This window comes from Triticum aestivum, chromosome 5B (genome assembly GCF_018294505.1).
Source record: "Triticum aestivum cultivar Chinese Spring chromosome 5B, IWGSC CS RefSeq v2.1, whole genome shotgun sequence".
Lineage (NCBI taxonomy): Eukaryota > Viridiplantae > Streptophyta > Magnoliopsida > Poales > Poaceae > Triticum > Triticum aestivum.
The window spans coordinates 549902325-549923545 of NC_057807.1; the positions used below are offsets into that span (position 1 = coordinate 549902325).

The 21221-nt window shown below is 46.8% G+C and overlaps 2 protein-coding genes across 2 annotated transcripts in view; both read right to left on the minus strand.

The window, feature by feature from the left end:
- Positions 1 to 980, minus strand: part of LOC123115011 (splicing factor U2af large subunit A-like) — a 1474-nt gene extending 494 nt beyond the window's left edge. The window contains exons 1-2 of the mRNA XM_044536324.1: positions 778 to 980; positions 1 to 313 (exon numbers count right to left, since the gene is read on the minus strand). Coding sequence (XP_044392259.1) covers positions 1 to 313; positions 778 to 861 — 397 coding nt within the window. The 5' untranslated portion in view covers positions 862 to 980. The remainder of the gene's footprint in view (positions 314 to 777) is intronic.
- Positions 981 to 14057: 13077 nt separating this feature from the next.
- Positions 14058 to 19752, minus strand: LOC123113122 (potassium transporter 18). Its single transcript, XM_044534264.1, has 10 exons — positions 19488 to 19752; positions 18919 to 19087; positions 18380 to 18605; positions 17545 to 17790; positions 16708 to 16758; positions 16131 to 16388; positions 15992 to 16044; positions 15702 to 15816; positions 15364 to 15618; positions 14058 to 15268 (listed from the first exon to the last, which is right to left on the minus strand). The coding sequence occupies exons 2-10, from the start codon at positions 19036 to 19038 to the stop codon at positions 14235 to 14237; spliced, it is 2358 nt and encodes a 785-aa protein (XP_044390199.1). The 5' UTR covers positions 19039 to 19087; positions 19488 to 19752; the 3' UTR covers positions 14058 to 14234.
- Positions 19753 to 21221: the final 1469 nt, after the last annotated feature.

Genomic DNA, 21221 nt, shown 5'->3' on the forward strand with positions numbered 1-21221 from the left:
GATCCCTGCTCCCTTCACTGTGCTCGCGATGGTGGCGTTCACGATCCCTGATCCCATCACGGTGCTCGCGATGGTGGCGCTCACGATCCCTGCTCCCATCACGGTGCTCGCGATGGTGGCGCTCACGATCCCTGCTCCCTTCACCGCGATCACGGACAATCTCCCTGTCCCGGTACCTCTCTCGATCTTCCCCGCGGCGCCTGTGGCGCTCCCTGTCCTTGTGCTCATCGCGCTCCCTGTCCTTGTCCTCATCGCGCTCCCTGACTCGGTCTCTGGAACTCGAGGACCTCTCCTGGTGAGGCTGCGCATCCCGCTGGAAAAGAACATGAATTCCTCCGTCAGATATATTCAAAAAAATACAAATCAGGGCCTGCTAGTATGATAAACATAGTACTTACGAATTATAACTACCAAGCCTGCTAGCCACATCACACATCACAAAATAAACAAAAACTGCATGCTCCTGAACTTGGAATCCCATCATCACAACGCAATGCATCTAGAGCATCGAAACTACTTACAAAACACGCCCGAATTCAGTTTTCAAGGGCGCGGACCAGAACTGAAAACACGACCCGGCACTAATTTGGGGGGCGAAACTAGAATCCGCAACCGAACATGACGCGCGCGGCAATCTATCTAGAAACCGAACTGGTTCGAGCCGACCCTACCCAAACCCCCTGTTCGCCGGCGAATCCGCCAAACCCTATGCGCGAAAAATAAACGGACAGATAAAGACAGCCGCGCCGATCGATCGAGCGGGCGAGCGGTTCTCACCTGGGGAGAGCGGGCGTCGCCGCCGCGCTTGGCAGGCGGGGACCTCGCGGCGCCGGACTCGGGGGGCGCGTCGTGCTCCGCCATGGGGTGGGGGTGCGGCGCGTCGGTTCCGGTCGGTGCTGGTGGCGGCGGCGGCGGCGGCGGCGGCTTCGGGTCGGTTCGCGCGTGACGGGCTCTGGTCGATTGGTTGGTTATACTTGGTTCGGCGGGGCGAAGTATATAGAGGGGCGGTGGTGGCTGACGTCGGAGTCAGACACGACCAAGGTCGGTTCCGGAGGCGGTACGCTCGTTGATTTTTGACTTGGACTCGTACCGTCGTGTGCTGTCAACCGACACCCAATTCAAATTCTCGGGATTCCACTTTTGAAATGTGGCCGCGGCATGAAAGAAACTGGCGTGACATTCACCTATGCATGTATCATTCGTGTTGTCTGCACCAAGCAAGCTGACAACCAATCCTACATCGAAACTTTGGTGGACGTCCTCTTCTTGCCCGCCGCCCTCGCCACCACATCCACCTCCGCGCCCATCGGTCAGCACCCTCTCAAGTGTCAGCAACCTCGCCTTTTCAATGGTTGTACGGCGTCGGCAGAGGCGTCACGAGCAGAGAAACACGACGGACGGCAACAAGGGGAGACTTAAAAGTGGAGAAGTTAAGGAAGCCACCAAACAGCGGCGATGGTTTCGTTGCTCACTGCGCGCGCTCTCGCTCGGAAATGCCACGCGTCGAGGAGCATGTTCGTCCAGTCGGGGCTCGTTGGCACCAAGCTTTCCTTGGTTACGATGCCACAATGCCACCAGTGCCAACCGTGCCCGCGGTCACCACACCGTAGGTCACAGTGCCGCTGATGCCAGCCGTGCCCGCGGTCACCGCTCCCCAAGTCACAATACCGCCCAAGCCGGCCGTGCCCGCGCTCACCGCTCCCCAAGTCACAATACCGCCCAAGCCGGCCATGCCCACGATGACCGTGCCCCCAGGTCACGGTGCCACCCATGCCCATCGTCCCCACGGTCACTTATGTAGTTTTGTGGGGCTGATGCTTCCGTCGACTTGTGGGTCGGGGTTGCGGCTAGCGGCGACCTGGCCATCCCGTCCCGCCGGAGTACTGGGGATTGGCCAAACTTGATCGGGACGGCGATGTGAGGTGGAGGAGGCAGAAGCTACGAGGAAGGGGAGGACGGGAGGGGATGCGGTGGCGGCAGGAGTACGGCGGCGCTGCGGCGCCACCTCTGTTTCTGTGTGTCCACGAGAGAGAAGGGGCTGGTGGGATCCCGATAGGCTGATAGACCTAACCCACTTAATATTTTTTTTCTGTTCAATGGGACCCCACTAAAGCAATTTAACTGGGATGGGTTTGGTAGTCCCACTAAACCCCACCTCCACCTGCAGCGTGAGTTTCACGACATCTCTATGGCTTCGCTTACTTGTTCAGAACGGCATCTCGATGCCACAATGCCACCAACAGCTGCTCGTTTAGGATGCGTTTGGTAGGTTTCATCGTCTTTGCCCAGGGTATTTATATTTGTAGCTGAGTTGAGCCTAGCTGGGTGAACACAGGCAAAAAAAATCATGTTCTACATATAGTAGTTTGCTAGCCTGCCTTCAACCACTACGCAGTTTGATATCTGACGTTTGGTTGGCAGCAGTGATGTCAATGCCCAAAACATGAGTTTTGGTTATACACGGCCTATGTTGTGATCTTGCTATCGGTGACCTTACCGCACATTACACTACATAAGCAGTATGAAATGGACATCGATTTTTCCCTGACTAGTAAATAAATGATGGTTTATCCTAACTACTAAAAAAATGCAAAACAAATTAACACTGCATATGGCTCGTTTGGGAAAAGTTCATCAATGTCAAGTCAAACTAGGGGGGAGTCCATCGTCATCTTCTTCCTTTGTTGTTGCTTCTTATTCTTTAGATCCTTTGTTATCTCTATTTGTCCATGTTGCCTCAGTTCGCTCCAATCTTTTGATCTTTCAAGTTCGTTGTCATGTCCCCCTACATCATGACCGTAGCCATCAACATCATCAACCAACACATGTTCCTCCTCTACCACAAGCTCGTCACAACCTCATTCTACGACCCAGTTATGAAGAATGTAACATGCAAGAACAAGCCTAACTTGGATAGAAAAAGGATGGAATGTCTTCTAATATAGGATCTTAATTTTATTCGTCAGAGCTCCAGATTCCCTATCAACTACAACTCTTAAGGCTAGAGTATCTGAGGTTGAACAATTTTGCAGCAGCCCTAGGATGGTTCTTAGAAGGGAACTCGTTCAATGGTACCTGGTTTTCCCGAAAGATGAAAGAACACCGGCTGACATGCATATCCAGCATCTCACAGGTAGAACTACCGTCAGAAGATTGATTCCATCAGGTCTGGACATACTATCAGAAAGAATGTTAGCATCATGGGTTAATCCTTTCCAGCCAGCTAAGACATATGTGACCTTTAGATCAAAGTCAACAGCTGGAAGCACATTCTGGATTGTGTGCTTTTTATCCATGTATGATGCAGCTTGTGACCTCGACACTCTAACAGTCACATGAGTACCAACCAATACAATCATGCGATGGCATGAAAACATATTGTTGTGACTATAAAACAATACAAGCATGGCATGGCATGAACTACTAGTAGTGCTCACCTTGAAATGTAGATACATGGCTCGAGTGATTCTTAGTAGGAGTTTGCCCAATTGGTGTCTTGATCATCTCTCCTATGAGCTTCCCAATAGCATAGAAGACTTCATTGAAATACCTGGAAATGGTCTCACTAGATCTCCTAAATGACAACAGAAGAGATCCAGATACCATATCCTCTCGCCCCGTCGCTCTGGCGAGCGGCAGATGGCGAGCCCCCATCCCCGGTCGGCCTGCTCCCCTACCTCCTTCCTCCTCCTCGCCGCCGCCACTAGGCGCCGCCAGGTGAAGCCTGGCCTGCGTAGGAGGCGGCGGGGCTTCCTCTCCCGCCCGCTGGTGGCGGCTCGCGCGGGCAGCTGGTCCAAGCTGGTGGCGACAGGGCATGGCGGCGCGGAGACGGGGGGTGTGATATGTCTCCAACGTATCTATAATTTTTGATTATTCCATGTTGTTATACTATCATTTTTGGATGTTTTACAATCATTTTATATCATTTTTTGGTACTAATCTATTGACATAGTGCCCAGTGTCAGCTGCTGTTTTCTGCATGTTTTTTACACCGCGGGAAATCAATACCAAACGGAGTCCAAACGCAGCGAAACTTTTTGTGGAATTTTTTTGGGCCAGAAGACATCCAATGGGACAGGAACATACCTGAGGGAAGCTCCGAGGGGAGCAAACCCCACCATGGCATGCCTGGGGGCCCAGGCACGCCCCGGTGGGTTGTGCCCTCCTCGTTGGGCCCCCGCACCGCCTCTTTGCTCTATAAATACCCCCAATATTCCAGAAACCCTAGGGGAGTCGACAAAAATCAATTCCAGCCACCGCAGAGTCCAGAAACACCAGATCCAATCTAGACACCATCTCGAAGGGGTTCATCATGTCCATTGGTGCCTCTCCTATGATGCGTGAGTAGTTCTTTGTAGACCTACGGGTCCGTAGTTAGTAGCTAGATGGCTTCCTCTCTCTCTCTCTCTCTCTCTTGATTATCAATACAATGGTCTCTTGGAGATTCATATGATGTAAGTCTTTTGCGGTGTGTTTGTTGGGATCCCATGAACTTTGAGTTTATGATTAGATCTATGTTTTTATCCATGAAAGTTATTTGAGTCTTCTTCGATCTCTTATATGCATGATTGGTTATAGCCTCGTATTTCTTCTTTGATATTTGGGTTTTGTTTGGCCAACTTGATCTATTTGTCTTGCAATGGGAAGAGGTGCTTTGTGATGGGTTCGATCTTACGGTGCTTGATCCCAGTAACAAAAAGGGAAACGACACGTATGTATCGTTGCTATTAAGGATAACAATATGGGTTCTATTCTACATAAATAGATCTTGTCTACGTCATGTCATCGTTCTTATTGCATTACTTCGTTTTTCCATGAACTTAATACACTAGATGCATGCTGGATAGCGGTCAATGTGTGGAGTAATAGTAGTAGATGCAGGCAGGAGTCGGTCTACTATTCTTGGATGTGATGCCTATATAATGATCATTGCCTGGATATCGTCATGAGTATTTGAAGTTCTATCAATTGCCCAATGGTAATTGTTTTCCCACCATTTTCTATTTTTCTTGAGAGAAGCCACTAGTGAAACCTACGGCCCCCCGGGTCTCTTCTCATCATATTTGCTTTTGTTTTCAGATCTATTAAACCAAAAATACAAAAATACCTTGCTGCAATTTATTTGTTCTGCGATCTATTTATCCTATCTACCATATTTATCTCATGTTATCTTGCGGTCTTGCCTGCTTGAGGTGTCGTGCCCGAAAGGGATTGACAACCCCTTTAACACATCGGGTTGCGAGTATTTGTTATTTATGTGCATGTGCTGTTTACGTGGTGTTATGAGGTTCTCCTACTGGTTCGATAACCTTGGTCTCGTCATTGAGAGAAATACCTGCATCATCCCTTCCTCTTTGGGGAAATACCGACGTAGTTCTAGCAGACATCAGGGCGGAGGCGGGAGCTCGTGCGTGTTGCGTGGCTGTGGCTGCACCTGGGAGCTGTGTAGTGGGTTGCACAAGACTCCCCCCGTGGCTGCCATGGGGGCTTGATCTGGCTATCGGCGCCACGGGTGGTTGAGGGCTTCCCTCTGCCGGTGATGACTGGCCTTGGCTGGAGCTCCTCCTCCAGTGGTGGCTGCTGCCTCCGGCTGGTGTTGCCCGTGGCTCGGGGTGGTGGTCTCGGCATGTGCAGCTCGTGGTGGTGGCGTTGGTTGTTAGCATGGTCGTGGCACGACGATTGGCGCTTGGCGGTGGGGTGCGGATGGAGATGGTGGCCTCCCTTCTCCTAGGTTCATGCCGGCAATGCTAATACATCGAGGGTGGCTATGACCTAGGGCATGTGCTTGCGCGGACCGGATTTGGGCCCGAGGCAGGTCGAAGCCGGCGCTCCGGGTAGGTGAGGTCAGGCGTGGTTCGGGATGTGCTTGTGGAAGGCGATGGGGCGGCGCGGCTGCTTTGGCTGGCAGTGGTGTGATCCGAGTTGTGGTGTCTTCGGCAGGCGGCGCGGATCTGGACTGTGGTGGTGGATGATGTCCGATAGTGTGCATGTATGGGGGTTGACTTGCTCCGCGTTGGATGCCTTCGCGTTGTGCCCTTCTTGCTTGGTCCTGTTGTGACGTTGGTCCGAGGTTGGCTCTTCGAGCATTGCTGTGACGTCGTACGGATCGACCCTAGTGGCCACGGACATGGCGGCATTTGAGTGTGCTCGGTGGTGGCCATCAACAGTCACTATGTCCCCCCCCCCCGGTCCACCGGGACCGGCTGGGACACAGGCGTGGGCTTCCTACAGTGGAGGTGCCGACCCAGACCTAGTTGTTGATGTCAGGCTGGGAGTGAAAGGAGGTCCCTTTCACTCCTACTACTGTGGGTGGGTGGTTTTGATGTGGATGGTCAGTTGTGCCTAGGGGCATGGATGTCGGGGCGGCAGGCTTCACGGTTGGCGTTTCGGCAGGCTCCATGGTGGCGGTGGTGGCTCCATCTCTTGGTCGTGTGGGCGACAAGGGGTATTATGGCGGGAGGCTCAGGCCTGCTCTTGAAGTGACCAGATCTGGGGTGGACAAGTTGGCCATCATTGATGTGGTGGCTGGGACTTCTCTTGATGATGTGGGTGAGTGTCTGGGTGAAAGCTTCGTGCTTCTGGCGCTGGCGATGGCAACGCCCGTGGGCGCCGCTTGCTTCTTGAAGACGTCATCGTGGATCTCGTTCTTGTGCCAGGGCTTCAGGTGAAAACCTTTATCTCTCTTGAGACTCGGCAGCGGCGACGCTTCGCGCAGTCACCCTCTTGGGGGCGTTGTCATGGATCTCGGGAGTCTTCAGTCGGGCCTTGGCAATGTGTTCGACTTGTTCTAGGTTTTTGTTGTGTCTTTTGATCTGCTTTGTAAGGGGCCCTCCCCACCATACTGTATCCTTCAGCCATGTGCTTTGGTTCGTTGCTTTATTTGTAAAGCGGCCCGAAAGCCTATTTCGAGAAGATCTCCTAAATATATTGTGAGTAACAATGAATCTCTGATTATGACCAACAACATGAAGGAATAAGCAAATTTTCTCTTCCACATAGGTGTGTGGATGTTATCTTTTAGCATCCCCTTGACCCTAAATGTGTCAAAAAACTTGGGAAACGATGATCTTCGCATTCGAAGCATGTTTAGAGTCTCTACATTGTTGTTGTAAATGTAGTCCAGATTCACCATCCTCGCCCTACCTTGGGTTGACATTGGACCATAACGGATCATAGGCTTATCACTCGGATGAACCACTTTCTTTTGTACCAACATGCCCCAAGCCTGAATAACAACTATGAGTGTTGCTCTCTGAACAACTAGCTTCATTTGTTTGTCATTACCGACTTAATGATGAAACTGATGTTGCGGTAAGTACCGGTGAAATTGACCTTGCACCCTACCTAACGACCTAACAGAGGAGGGGGTTGTATGGTACTTAACCCCTTTGGGGCTAACGACCCGCCCATGCCAGAGACAAGGACACCGAGGAAGATGAGACGGACTCCAAGACGAAGGGGACAAGCGCTTGTCGCCCCTGGAGATTGAACTCGTCGCCGCCACCGCTTCTGCAGATTTGAGAGTCGGTGCAAAAAACGGAAGGCTAGATTTGTCCTAGCGCTAGAGGTGTGCGAGTAAATTACTAGAAAAATCGCCAATTTATTTATTTTGTGTGGGTTACATACCATTCGACTTCAAAGGCACCACCTATTTTCTAACGAACTGCAAATATTTCACTGGCCCTCAAAATAACACAAAATTTCAAAAGAAGTTTCATCAAAATGTTAAGGACGCTGATAATGCCCACACGTGTGGTGGGAGCAACACCAACTCACACGCCCTATAACACATAGATTGCGTCACGTCGATTTCCAGTTTTTAAAATGTTTTATCTCTTAGATGGAAAATCTGATTGAAGATTCGTTTTCATCATTAAATCCATCGTGACGAGATTTTCGAAACTAGATCACATACCAATATGTTTCGACGACTTTCTTTTTTGGGTTAAAAGTTGTCATGTCTATTGCACTTGAATTGTCATACTGTTTACACTGAAGTTGCCATGATATGTTTCAGCTATTTTTCTTCTACATTTAAAAGTAAATTTTGACATATTATAAAACAGGGAATTAAGAAACTAGACTTGCCATGAACCATAAACTAAAATTGTCATAATACACGCACTTAGAATTGCCATGGTTCATACAAAAAATAATTTTTATGGTCAAAGTACTGGAATTGCCATGGTTAAAATACTAAAATTGACATGATCTAGAAACTAAAATTGCCACATAGCAACTTTAAGCCTCCTTTGGTTTGTAGGAATTTTGTAGGAATCCCATAAGATAGGATTTGTATAGGAAAAATTCCTTTAGATCCCTTTGGTTTGTAGGAATAGAATCCTATTCCTACGGAGGAATTCTTCCTATCCTCCACATTTCATAGGAAAATAAACATTAGCCTAAACTCAATGGAAAAAATCCTATGATGTGAACCAAAGGGCATCTTCTTTTCTATTCCTATTCATAAGATTTCAGATACATGTCATCTAATTTCCTGTGACTTTTCTATTCCTATGACTTTCCTATCCTATGAACCAAAGGAGGCCTTAGTGTAAACACTATGGCAACTACACTGTAAACATCATGGCAACTTTTGGCCAGAAAAAAATTTCGTCGAAACATATCAATATGAGATCTAGTTTTGAATATCTCGTCGAGGCGGATTTAATTAGGAGATAAAATATTTTTAAGCCGAACACCAAAAAGATTCCTGCTGATGTCATCTGTCTTTGTGCGAGATGCGGAAACGTCTTACCCTCGTTGGAGGAGACGGCTTCGTGTTTATAGGCAGGGCGCAATAACCCTGATGCGCATACAGAGAGGTTGAGATATTACAGGAGATTACAATCTTGGAGAGGAAGAGATAGAGATGGTTACAATAGATAAACATGAAAGCTAACTATCAGGTCTATCTCTAAGCCGATCGTGGATCTCCTTGGATAGCTGTGACAGGTGCAATTACCTGTTTAACACCCTCCCTTAATCACAACTTCATCAAGTTGATATTATGTTTGAAGTCTTCAAAACTTCTTGTAGGCAAAGGTTTTGTAAATCCATCTGCAATTTGATCTCTGGAATGCACAAACCTAATGTCAAGTTGCTTCTTGGCAACTCTTTCTCGTACAAAGTGAAAATCTATCTCAATATGCTTGGTTCTTGCATGAAAGACAGGATTAGCAGATAGGTAAGTGGCACCAAGGTTATCACACCACAAACATGGGGCTTGGGTACTTTTGACACCAAGTTCCTTCAACATGGATTGTACCCATATAATCTCAGCTGTAGCATTAGCTAATGCTTTGTACTCTACTTCTGTACTGGATCTGGAAACATTAGCTTGTTTCTTGCACACCATGAAATCAAGTTAGGACCAAAGAATACTGCAAAGCCACCAGTTGAGCGTCTATCATCTAGACATCCTGCCCAATCAGAATCTGAGAAAGCACTAACAAGTGTTGATGGTGACTTGCTAAAATTGAGACCAAGATTGAGAGTATTCTTGACATATCTAACTATACGTTTTGCAGCAGTCCAATGAACTATAGTGGGTGCATGAAGAAACTGGCAAACTTTGTTAATAACAAACGATATATCAGGTCTAGTGAGTGTCAAGTATTGCAGTGCTCCTACTAGACTTTTGTACCTTGTGCTGTCATCTTGATTTAAAGGTTGTCCTTCTGTAAGAGACACTTTTTCTGAGCTTGATAATGGAGTAGGTGAAGGTTTACAACCTTGCAAGCCAGCTTTCTTAACCAGATCTATTGCATACTTTTCCTGAGACAGATGAAGTCCATCATCATGCTTCTTCACCTCAATTCCCAAAAAGTAATGCAAGTTTCCAAGATCCTTGAGTGCAAATTCTGACCCAAGATCCTTCAAGAGTCTTGTTATGGCCTCATCTGAAGAGCTTGTGACAATAATGTCATCAACGTATATGAGAACAAATATATGTGTGTTGTACTTGTTGTAAATGAACAATGAGGTTTCAGACTTAGAAGGAATAAAGCCAAGAGTTTGTATTTTGTGACTAAGACGAGAGTACCACGCCCTTGGAGCCTGCTTCAGTCCATATAATGACTTGTCAAGTTTGCACACATGAGAAGGTGCATTCTTGTTCAAAAACCCAGGAGGTTGCTTCATGTACACTTCCTCTTCCAGAACACCATGGAGAAACGCGTTCTGTACATCTAGCTGTCTTAGACTCCAGCCCCTGGAAACATCAATAGACAAAACCAGGCGAATGGTGGCAGCTTTTACAACAGGACTAAAGATGTCCTCATAGTCTATACCATAACGCTGTTTGAAGCCTTTTGCAACTAGTCTTGCCTTATAACGATCAATGGTTCCATCAGATTTTCTTTTAATTCTGAATACCCACTTGCAGTAAATGAGGTTTTTACCTTGCTGTGGAGGAACCAAATGCCAAGTCTTATTTTTCTGTAATGCCATGCATTCTTCATCCATGGCCTTTTTCCATTTTTCATCACCAAGTGCCTCTTCAAGCGTGTGTGGTTCACCAGGTTCACCTGTAGAACAAACCAACCCATATTTTGTTACATGCTTGTAATTAACAGGTTGGATTACCCCTTTTTGTAGTCGTGTGCGGTGTTGGGACGATGTTGCTGAAGCTTGTGCCACAGAAGATCCCGTGACATGCACCGAATCTGCTGTTGCAGTTGATCCCGAGGTGGATTCTGCCGCAGCACCAGCCGGATCCACCTGAGCTTGATCTTTTGTGGCAGCCGAACGAGTTCTGCAGGGCGCAGAAGATCCAGCCCTGCATGCCTCATCATTGTCGCATGATGGCGCATTAGCACGGGGTTCCGCGCCTGTCCCCACGCCTGTCCCCGCGCCTGTCGTCGTGCCTGTGGAGCGGGCCGCCTCGCGCCGCTTGTAGCAAAGCGGCTGGACCGGGAACCGCGTCCTAGTGGAGCCACCCGGGGGACGCCAGGTGTCGATGTCGGGGCCACTCCCGCCCGAGCGCCCGACCGCAGCTGACGAGGGAGCCGGCGCGGATTCGGAGGCGGATCGCCCTGGCCCGCCTGGCGCACCTGCAGGCGGTGATCCCGAAGATGATGCGCCTGACGCATCTGACGGCACGGATCCCAGGGAGGATTTGCTCCCTGCGCCTGGACACATGCGATATGGCTCTGTTGGGGCGATTTCTTCATCATTTTGGCCCTGGTTTTTTTCTGCATGTTCTCCTGCATCACCACAAGGCTCATACATGGGATTAGTCAATAGTTGATCATCACAGTTATTACCCCCTTGATCAAGGCCGGTGAGATGAGGAGACAAGAGAAGGATTTCTTTGCGAAGAAGGGCTCCGGTGTTTGGGTGTAGATCAGAAAAAGGGAACTTTGTTTCATCGAAGACCACATCACGGGATATATAAACACGACCAGTGGCAACATCAAGGCATTTAACACCTTTGTGTTGGGCACTGTACCCAAGAAATACACATTGTTTTGACCTGAACATAAGCTTCCTATTGTTATAGGGACGGAGATTCGGCCAGCAAGCACAGCCAAAGACGCGAAGGGATTTATAGTCTAGCTTGGTGTTGAGAAGTCGTTCCATGGGAGTTTCGTTGTGTATAACACGACTAGGAAGCATGTTAATAATATGCACGGCGGTCAAAAAGGCTTCGTCCCAAAACTTAAGGGGCATAGAAGCACCGGCTAGAAGAGCAAGACCAACTTCAACAATGTGGCGGTGCTTGCGCTCAGCCGATCCGTTTTGTTGGTGAGCGTGCGGACATGACACGTGGTGTGAAATGCCAAGAGTTTGGAAGAAGGAATTCAACTTCTCGTATTCCCCTCCCCAGTCCAATTGGACGGCAAGGATCTTACGATCAAACTTGCGTTCTACTAACGCTTGGAAATTCTGAAACACTTGGAAAACATCAGATCTTTTCTTAAGAAGATAAATCCAAGAGAATTTACTGTAATCATCGATAAAACTGACATAGTACGTGTGTCTACCAACAGAACTAGGGGCAGGGCCCCAAACATCTGAGAAGATTAATTGCAAAGGTTGAGTAGACACACTAGTAGAGATAGGGTATGGCAATTGATGACATTTTGCTCTTTGGCAAGAATCACAAATAGTTTCAGTGTTACGCTCTCCAACAAACGGGAGCTTATTCTTTCTAAGCAAGCGTTCAACCAAAGAAAAAGAAGCATGTCCTAAGCGATCATGCCATCGTGTGGAAGATAACTTGATGGCACTGTAGACTTGTTTATTGAACCTTGAACACTCCGGAAGCAACGGGTAAAGCCCTCGAACACATCTACCTCGATATAGTACTTTCTTCGTGACCTGATCCTTGATCAAAAAGAAGAAAGGGTGAAACTCAAGGAAGACATGGCTATCGATGGCAATTCTATGGACAGAAAGAAGATTCTTATGAGCACTAGGGACATGCAAGATTTTCCTAAGGTGTATTTTGCGATGAGGGGTATGTATAACTGAATGACCAACATGACTAATCCTCATACCTGCACCGTCGGCGGTGTGAATCTGATCCTTGTCGTGGTACTTTTCACGGAGAGTCACCTTTTCCAGCTCTCCAGTGAGATGGTTGGTGGCGCCGCTGTCGAGGTACCAGTTGGTGTCGACGCCGTAGGAGCCATCTACCGCTGCCGCGACCTTTTCATCATCTTGGGAGTCTTCCTCGTCCTCGTCATAATGGTACCAGCAGTCCCTGGCAGTGTGACCAGTTTTGCCGCAGATTTGGCACCGCGGAGCATCGGGACGGGTCCTGCCAGGGCCGCCACCGCGACGTCCTCGGGTGCCAGATCGGCCGCCTCCGCCGCCACTGTTGTGACGGGCACCACCTGACCTCCCCTTGCCACGGGAAGAGGCGCGATAGCGAGAGCCACCACCGCGCCCACGGGTAGCAACGTTGGCGGAAGATTTGAAGCCGCCACCGCCCGATCTGTGGAACTGCGCCATGCGCTGTTCAAAGTTGCTGAGCATGGAGAAGATTTCGTCGAGGGAGGGGTGTGTGACGCGCGCGTCGAGTGCCGAGACGAGGGGCTGGTACTCCATATCCAGACCATGCAAGATATACGAGATGAGCTCGTCATCCTGGATCGGTTTGCCGGCGGCGGTGAGCTCGTCCGCGAGGCCGCGCATGGAGGCGAAGTAGGCGGCGGCGCTCTGGTTGCCCTTCTGCGCGTTGATGAGGGAGGTGCGGATGTTGTTGACGCGGCTCAGCGACTGCGACGAGTACATGCTCGCCAGCGTCGTCCAGAGCGCCTGCGTCGTGGTGACCGTGGTCACCGTGACGAGCACCTCCTTGAAGAGGTTGCTCAGCAGATATCCGAGCACCTGCTGGTCCTCCCTGACCCATAGTGGGTGGAGAGGGTTGGGCTCGAAAGTCTCCTTGCCGTCCTTGTCCTTGGCGGCGAGAAGCTTGGCCGGCTCCGGCGAGGTGCCGTTAACATAGTTGAAGACACCGGCGCCACACAACTGCGGCGTGATCTGTGTGCGCCATAGCACGTAGTTCGTGTGAGAGAGTTTCTCAATGACCTGCCCATTGAGGCTAGGGTGAGATGCGCCGGAGGAGGAAGACATGGTGTAGGGCACGATTGGAAGTCGGGAGAAGCTAGATGGGAAGTAGGAAGGCTTTGATTACCATGTGCGATATGCGGAAACGTCTTACCCTCGTTGGAGGAGACGGCTTCGTGTTTATAGGCAGGGGCGCAATAACCCTGATGCGCATACAGAGAGGTTGAGATATTATAGGAGATTACAATCTTGGAGAGGAAGAGATAGAGATGGTTACAATAGATAAACATGAAAGCTAACTATCAGGTCTATCTCTAAGCCGATCGTGGATCTCCTTGGACAGCCGTGACAGGTGCAATTACCTGTTTAACAGTCTTGACATGGCAAAATGAATAATAATGGAGGCGTTTGGGCCATGCACGTGTGGGCATTATCATTTGGGAATTTTAAACCTAAACCTTGGTGCAACACGATGGTAACAAGTTGACTATAATATGATATGTATTCGCATCTTAATTCCATAATTTGATTCAGATTCGTATCTGAATTTGCACAGCACTGAAATTTGCCATTTTATTACTAAAATTTACATGTGCCATTTTATTAGTACTAAAATCTACATGTTCCAGATATGTAAAATCAATTAATCATCATTTCTGTAGAGTTCTCCTGTAAAATAATCTACACACAAACACAGTAATTTACATCCACTTTAGCTACACATAGAACACCTGCCCAACATTCAGCAGGCTCTCATGGGGAACATTGAAGATGGCGCTGTTCTCCCTGCAGATCTTCCTCAGGAAGGCGTAGAGGTAGTCGATGGCGAGCTTCTTCAGCGGCCCCGAGTCCCTGCGAGCCCTGATGACGGTGTTCCCAAGGATGTGCACGACCCCGGCGTCCCTGCACGAGTTCAGGAACGTGACCTCGTCGCCCACGGTCTCGAACCCCGGGGTCGCCGTTGTAGCCTGCGCCGACGACATGGCCCCCAGGCGGTTCGGGGAGCGCACCGGCACGATGGAGTCGCGGGAGGCATAGCTGAGGTCGGCGGCAGACCTGGCGTCGCTGCTCGCCTCGTCGATCAGCTCCTGCTGATCCAGGGCACTGTACTCATCGGAGTCCGAGTACTCCTCCATCATGCTCTCCAGCCGGATGAAGAGCAGCAGGCTGCTGAATAGCATCTTCTCGAAGTCGTCGTCCTTCCTGTGGATGTCCTTGTAGCCATACCGCGCCACGCAGCGGAACATGTGGAAGTTCTTGGGGCCAATCCGCTTCACCAGGAACCGCTCGTCCAGTGGCACTGTGTACACTGGCAGGTACTTGACGCAGACGAACACCAGGGTGGAGTGGATCGCCGGGAGGTTGGTGATGAAGTGTGAGAAGATGTGGGGGACGCCGCTCGCCAGCTCCGTGTACACCAGACCTATCCCGGGCACCCGGACCAGGCCGAGGCTCGGGCCGAGGCCCAGGATCCACGCCATGGACACCTTGCTGTGCATCTCGAACTCGTAGCGCTTGAGCGTGCCATAATGCCACACGTACATGACGAGAAGGATGGCCGCGGCAAACACGAGAGGAACCCAGCCGCCCTGGTCAATCTTCTTCATGACGGCGGTCAAGTACGGGATCTCGACGACCAGTGACAGCGCCGTGAAGAGGACGACCAAGGCCCAATGGCTGCGCCATACCAGCAGCATTATGGGGACCATGAGAAATGTTGTCACAAGCATGACCATTATCACAGCTGTGCCTGTTTTTGCAGCATGCAACACTCATGTTAGCAACAGAGCAGAAACACACATCGCAACTGCGGAAATTTTAGGAAAATACAAGTATTTCATTTACCATAAGCATTTGCAATCTGGGACTGATTCTTGAATCCAGCGGTGACGGCAATACAGAGAATCATGAGGATCCAATTAATATCAGGACTATATATCTGGCCAAGATACTTCTTCGATGTATGGATGATCTTCACCCTAGGGAAGCATCCCACCGCAAGCGCTTGCTTGATAATTGAGTACGTTGCGGAAATGGTTGCCTGGCTAGAAACTATTGCAGCAGCTGTTGCAACGACAAATGCTGGCCAAAGTATACGCTCTGCGCTAAATAATCGTGTCACTATGTATTCTAACCAATACGGCAATCACTTAATTGGGGAATTCCCTATGTCCAAATTTTACCTGGAAGAGAAAAATAGAAGGAGTGGGAGACTTTGTCTTTGTGCGTGGCTATATAGGCAGCTTGACCAGTATATTGCAAAAGAAGAGATGGGAACACAACCGTAGTGAAAGCAATCTGCGTTTTGAAATGATAAAAGGATGTTAGCAAGCAAACTGACTGATTAAAGTACTCATGTGAAAGTTATATTGGTAGATCTACTACTTCTAACAAAATAAAACTGAGTGCGTTCCTCTTAAAATGCAGATTAAAATATGCATAGCGAAGAACAATCACAGCCAACATATGGTACCTGAATAGCTTGTACGGGAAAATATGAAAGGTCAGCAAACAGTGCTTCTGTCCCTGAAACATGAGCCAAACAGTCAGGTCAGGTTATTGCCAGGTTAAAAGGACAAGCCACCATATGAAATAAGTTAAGAATTCCAGACCTGTTATGCTGAGCATAATTCCTCCCAGGGAAGCCCAGCTAGTCTTCCCTCGCTTAAAATAACGATATACATAAACAGGATTGAACGCCTTGAGAACCGACCTATCATATGTATAAATGTTTACAGCCCCCAGGATTCCAATAAGTATGAACCAAACAAATACTATTGGTGCAAAAAGCCAGCTGACTTTGTCTGTGCCATAGTGCTGCATACTGAACAGTCCAATCAGTATCACCACGGAGACTATTACAACCACATCTGTCATGGGAAAATAATAAAATGAGTCAGTTAATCATAGATCTAACCCGGTATTATTTGTATAACAGCATTAACTGTTCCCATGCACACTACCACTACAAAGTTCCTACGATAAAAGGCAATGCTTCAAATCACAGTTAGCATTTCAAGCTTATCATTCCACAGACAAAAGAATATGGTCAATTATTTAAAGTTGGAATCAACAGTTCTGGTTAAATTAACATCAATTGCAAATTTTGACATCCTCCTCTGAGATGCACATGGCAAAGCTAATAAAAGCAGAAAACTGTAGTAATATAATTCCAAATTGCACATGTACCATTTCTCATTCTGGGCTCTTCAACCTTTATTCCACCAGTTGCAGAAAGAACTGCAAATTGCACAGCAGTTGTTAATATCAAGTCACTTGGGTTATTGGGTAAAACTTAACGGTAGAATTATGAATTACAAGCATCACAAAGAAGGTATGTAGAACAGCTAAAATTGATAGAAATCAGTACAGCAACACTCGTCTGTTGTGGACAAAAATAATACGGAGTAGTTGGTAATCTCAGATGCTCCATCATGGAGGAGCACTCTACAGGCAGCTATGTACAAGGATCGTTATCTGTACAGGTTTATCATTCCCTAGCTTGTTATTTTTATCCTAGTATGGTAGTTAAGGACTTAAGAGATTGGGATCAAGTAAGTTATGAAAGAAAAGATTAGTTTCTTGAGTTAGGGGCAAGCCCTCTTACATAAGGGCTGCCACATCCTCTGGTTGAAATAAGCAGAGAATAAACCAATATTTCCAAAATCTTTGTCCTTTCCGCCCCTGAGCGCAGCTGCCTTCACAGCTCTTGGGGCCACGGTGACTTCGAGCAAGCCCTAGAGCCATTATCGCCAGGTCGTGTACTGGATGCATGACATCTTATATCATGAAAATAGTTTATGCAATTGCTTCGCATCTAATTGCAAACCAATTGCTGTAATATGCTTCAAATGAATATCTGCCATGCATTTTTTGTCAAATATTTCTGGTTTCTGGTAACATAATATGATTCTTAGTAGGCCAAAGGTAGGTTCATGTCAGGCTGAAAGCTCCCTGTTCTCCTAACAATATAATTTTTGAGAAATCTGATATTAAGTAAAGATGATAAAACATGCATGCACTCACCTGATATGGCAGGAGTGAGAATTCCATCTCCAACAGCCATGCAAGTACCAAAAAGTACAAGAATAAGAATGACATTCTTTCTGAATTGGTGCCCCTCTAACCATCTTTTGATCTTTGCAGCAAGAGACTTCTCATGATATGTCTGACGGCTGTATGTTGTTAGGTCTTCATCGGTCTTGTGTTGATTGGGAATAATGCTTATCTTTGCATGCCGGCAAAGCAATGAATAAAGAGCAAAAGTTCCACCTGAAATTACAGAAAAGCTATTAGAAGATGCAGAGAAACACAAGGGGGGCTGGAATAGCAGTAAACTCATAAGCATCCCTATTTTAGGCAGGGTGTCTGTGCAACGCAATGGTGTCTTATACTAACATATGTGACTTATTGTCTATGGCACATTAAAATTTGTGTCCCTACTTGAGGCATCTGCACAGACAAAAATTGTGGCAACTTAGCAGAAGGGGGTTTAGACTTTAGAGGGATGGCTTTATAGTCTATTATCAGCCTTTTCCAGTGATAGGATTACTTAAATACAAAACAACTTGTTTTTACATGGGGAGGATAATTAGTTTTATTTTTATTTTTCAAAATGTTAAAAATCTCTTTATATTGGCCGGACCAATAAAAGCCCTATATAACTGTGCTGTTGCATGGACTTTAGGAAGCTGTTGACCAGAATTTCCTCTATATGGCCATACACATTAGCTTTTCATTTTCAGGTGATCTTCAGATGTTCATAGAACATGCTGTATGTATTACTGCATTATCTCAAACAAATAAGACAGACCAGCTATGAACAGTTTAATATTTCCATAATTGAGGCACAAATTCTTACCTTGGCCGTTATCGCTTGCCCTCAAGACGATAAAAACATATTTAACGAGTGGAATGAGAGTAAGCGAGTAGATAATAAGCGAGAGTGCCCCAATAATTTGCTCCGTGTCTTCTATCTTCTCAGGAAAGATATTGTAGAAAACATAAAGAGGTGATGTGCCTAAATCTCCAAACACCACACCAAGGCTTTGGAAAGCTAGTTGTAGCATCAAAACTGTTGGGTAGGTCTGCACATACAAGAGGGAGAAACAGGGCAAAGACAAAATTACTTAGCATACTGTGGCTGTTCATTTTTGTCAGAAGTTCAGAGTAAAGACACCAAATAACTCTGCATCTTAGGCAGCTATCAGGGAGAATGCACTGCTAAAAAGAATGTGCCACAAAACACAAAATTGTGATGTTGAACTAAAGCCATGTTGTTAACACAGCACATTAGATGATCCATGACCTTTATTGATTGTGTCAAACAAAATACTGCATCCTATTGGCTAAGATTCAGATACAGAAACTGGAAAATTCTTGGATGATGATAGCAATCACCTTTTCTCTGTACATATTCCTCAGTCTCCCGGCCTCTGCGTCCATGGGCTGATCAAGGCTCTTCTCCAGCTCCCACATCGCCCCCTTGCCGGTGTCCTCATTCGTCGAAACGGTCTCCATGAGGTTCAGACTTCAGAGCAGTCAATCAGCAGCAGAAGTATGTCACAAACTGCAGGCATCAAGAAAGTCAAGAACCAGCTCAGTCTAACTGTATTTGTCTTTCCCTCTTACATACAAACTCCAACAAAACACATGCTGATTGCTGCACAGAGTACATGACAACCCAACGACAACACATCTTATTTTGATTACGAATCTAAACGAGAACGCGTTGTTCCAAGAGGCTCAGAAACAGTCAAAAACAACCACAAATATCCAGATGTTCAATCAAATCAGTGCTCCAGATTTGAATCCGGGCACAAGATTGCAGGTACATACACACAGGAAAGCAAAGCCGGGGCGAAGACTAGAGGTTCGAAAAGGCTCAGAGGCAGTCAAAAGCAACCAGAAAGGTCCAGATGTTCAAATCTGTTCACGAGAAAGATTCGGGGGGCCGGGACGGCGAGCACCTGCCGCAGGGGACCAGCGACACCTCGTCAACCATGCGTCGCAATGAGCTAGGACGAAGATACGCCGCCGCCGCCGCCGCCGTCGCCGGTGAGGAGCTCGGCCGGTTGCGGCGGGATGGGCGCCGCCAGGTGCGGGGAGGGCCGGGGAGAAAAGTTGGAATTTTGCTTCTTTGCGGCGCAGTCTTTCTTTTTCTGTCAGAAATTTTCGGATGTGGAGCAGAGAGGAGTGGAGATGATTTGGAAATTGTCGCTACACGGCATGCCCTCAATTATTCGAGGAGCATAAATGGGAGGCATTGATTGGCTTATTTGTTATTGCGCTGTCGTTTTATTTTTCATTTTTCTATTTTTTCGAGGAACCGGCAGGAGCGCTGTCAGAATCATGCACAATGTCAACGTCGGCGTATGAGTGTTTGTTAATCCACCCAAACCTTAGCATAAAAGTCAAAACCGAATTCTTTTTGTGCGATGTCGGTGTCATCGGTGTTAGTGAGCATGGGAGTTTTGTTATTTTTGAGAAGTTGTCTCGGCAAGTGAGTCATTGCGGATGATGACGGTTTACCTCGGCATATTTTAATAAAATATAAACTTGTGTATGGCTACTTAGATTGTTAATTAAGTGATGATGCTATTTTCCCCGCAAAAAAAGTGATGATGGTACGTTATTCGCTTGTTCGTCATGTAAGACAAGACAACGGGCGTTCAGAATAGGATCCCGATGCTAGCGGACATGGCTGTTAGCATCGTGATCCAAATAATTAAGCCACCTCCTTCGAAAACGACTTGGCACGAAATGAATCATGCCACCACATACCACTTACGAGAGAAACCTAATCAAAATTGTTTGGGGTGCAAGAAGACAACAACAGGAACCTAATGACAACTTGTTTTTTTTTCTGCATTTGAAATAATCTAAGTGGGTACACATTTTTTTTTAGAAGTTCTAAGTGGATCCACATGGCAGCATGTCTCTTCTTTCCTCGCAAAAGACATGCCCACGAAGTAAAACAGGAGACTTATGCCAACGTTTGGCCCAACCATGAACCATCCATCTGCCCATGAAAGGCCCACCAAACTAGAATGTCTGGATTGGGCTCTTATGTGCCGCTTTAGGGCAGTTGCGATTCATGATTAATATAAATGGGGTTTTTAAATTTGGCATATTTTTTCATCCACAATTCATATTTTATATGAAAGTTTGTTTATTAGTAAAAAAAAATTTATGTTGTTCCTATACGTGATAAATGTTCGTCCACAAACAAAAATTCTGCATATTTCAGAATAAAATTTTAATGTGTTGTCTAACTGTTATTCCTATGCGTGATACAAAGTGTACTATGACTTAGGGAAAATGTTCATGATCTGAAAATGAAAATATGCATGTATTCCAAAAACAATGTTCATGCATAATAAGAAATATTATTCATGTTCATGAATAAAATATGTTTGTATATAAAAAACTCATATATATTGAAATAAAAAAATTATGTGTTTTGAAAAGAACATGTATCTGTGAAAAACATAGAATTATGAAAAAATATTTTAAATATAAGTAAAAATATTCGTGCACCTGCTATAAAAACAAGAAAATGAAAAATAAAAAGAACACATTTAAAATGAAAAAAAAGGAAAAAGGAGAAAATGGAAGGCAACAAAAAAGAGAAAGGCAGAAAATATGGAAAAAATGTTGAGTTTAATCTTTGATTTTTTTCCCAACAAACAACCATGGAGATG

What these genes read in the sequence shown, in the direction of transcription:
- LOC123113122 (XM_044534264.1), bottom strand. Translation starts at nt 19,038, where the DNA reads ATGGAGACCGTTTCGACGAATGAGGACACCGGCAAGGGGGCGATGTGG. An exon ending in TCTCACTCCTGCCATATCAG is followed by an intron (nt 16,759 to 17,544) that starts GTGAGTGCATGC and finishes TGCAATTTGCAG; the next exon opens with TTCTTTCTGCAACTGGTGGA. An exon ending in CCAGATTGCAAATGCTTATG is followed by an intron (nt 15,269 to 15,363) that starts GTAAATGAAATA and finishes CTGCAAAAACAG; the next exon opens with GCACAGCTGTGATAATGGTC.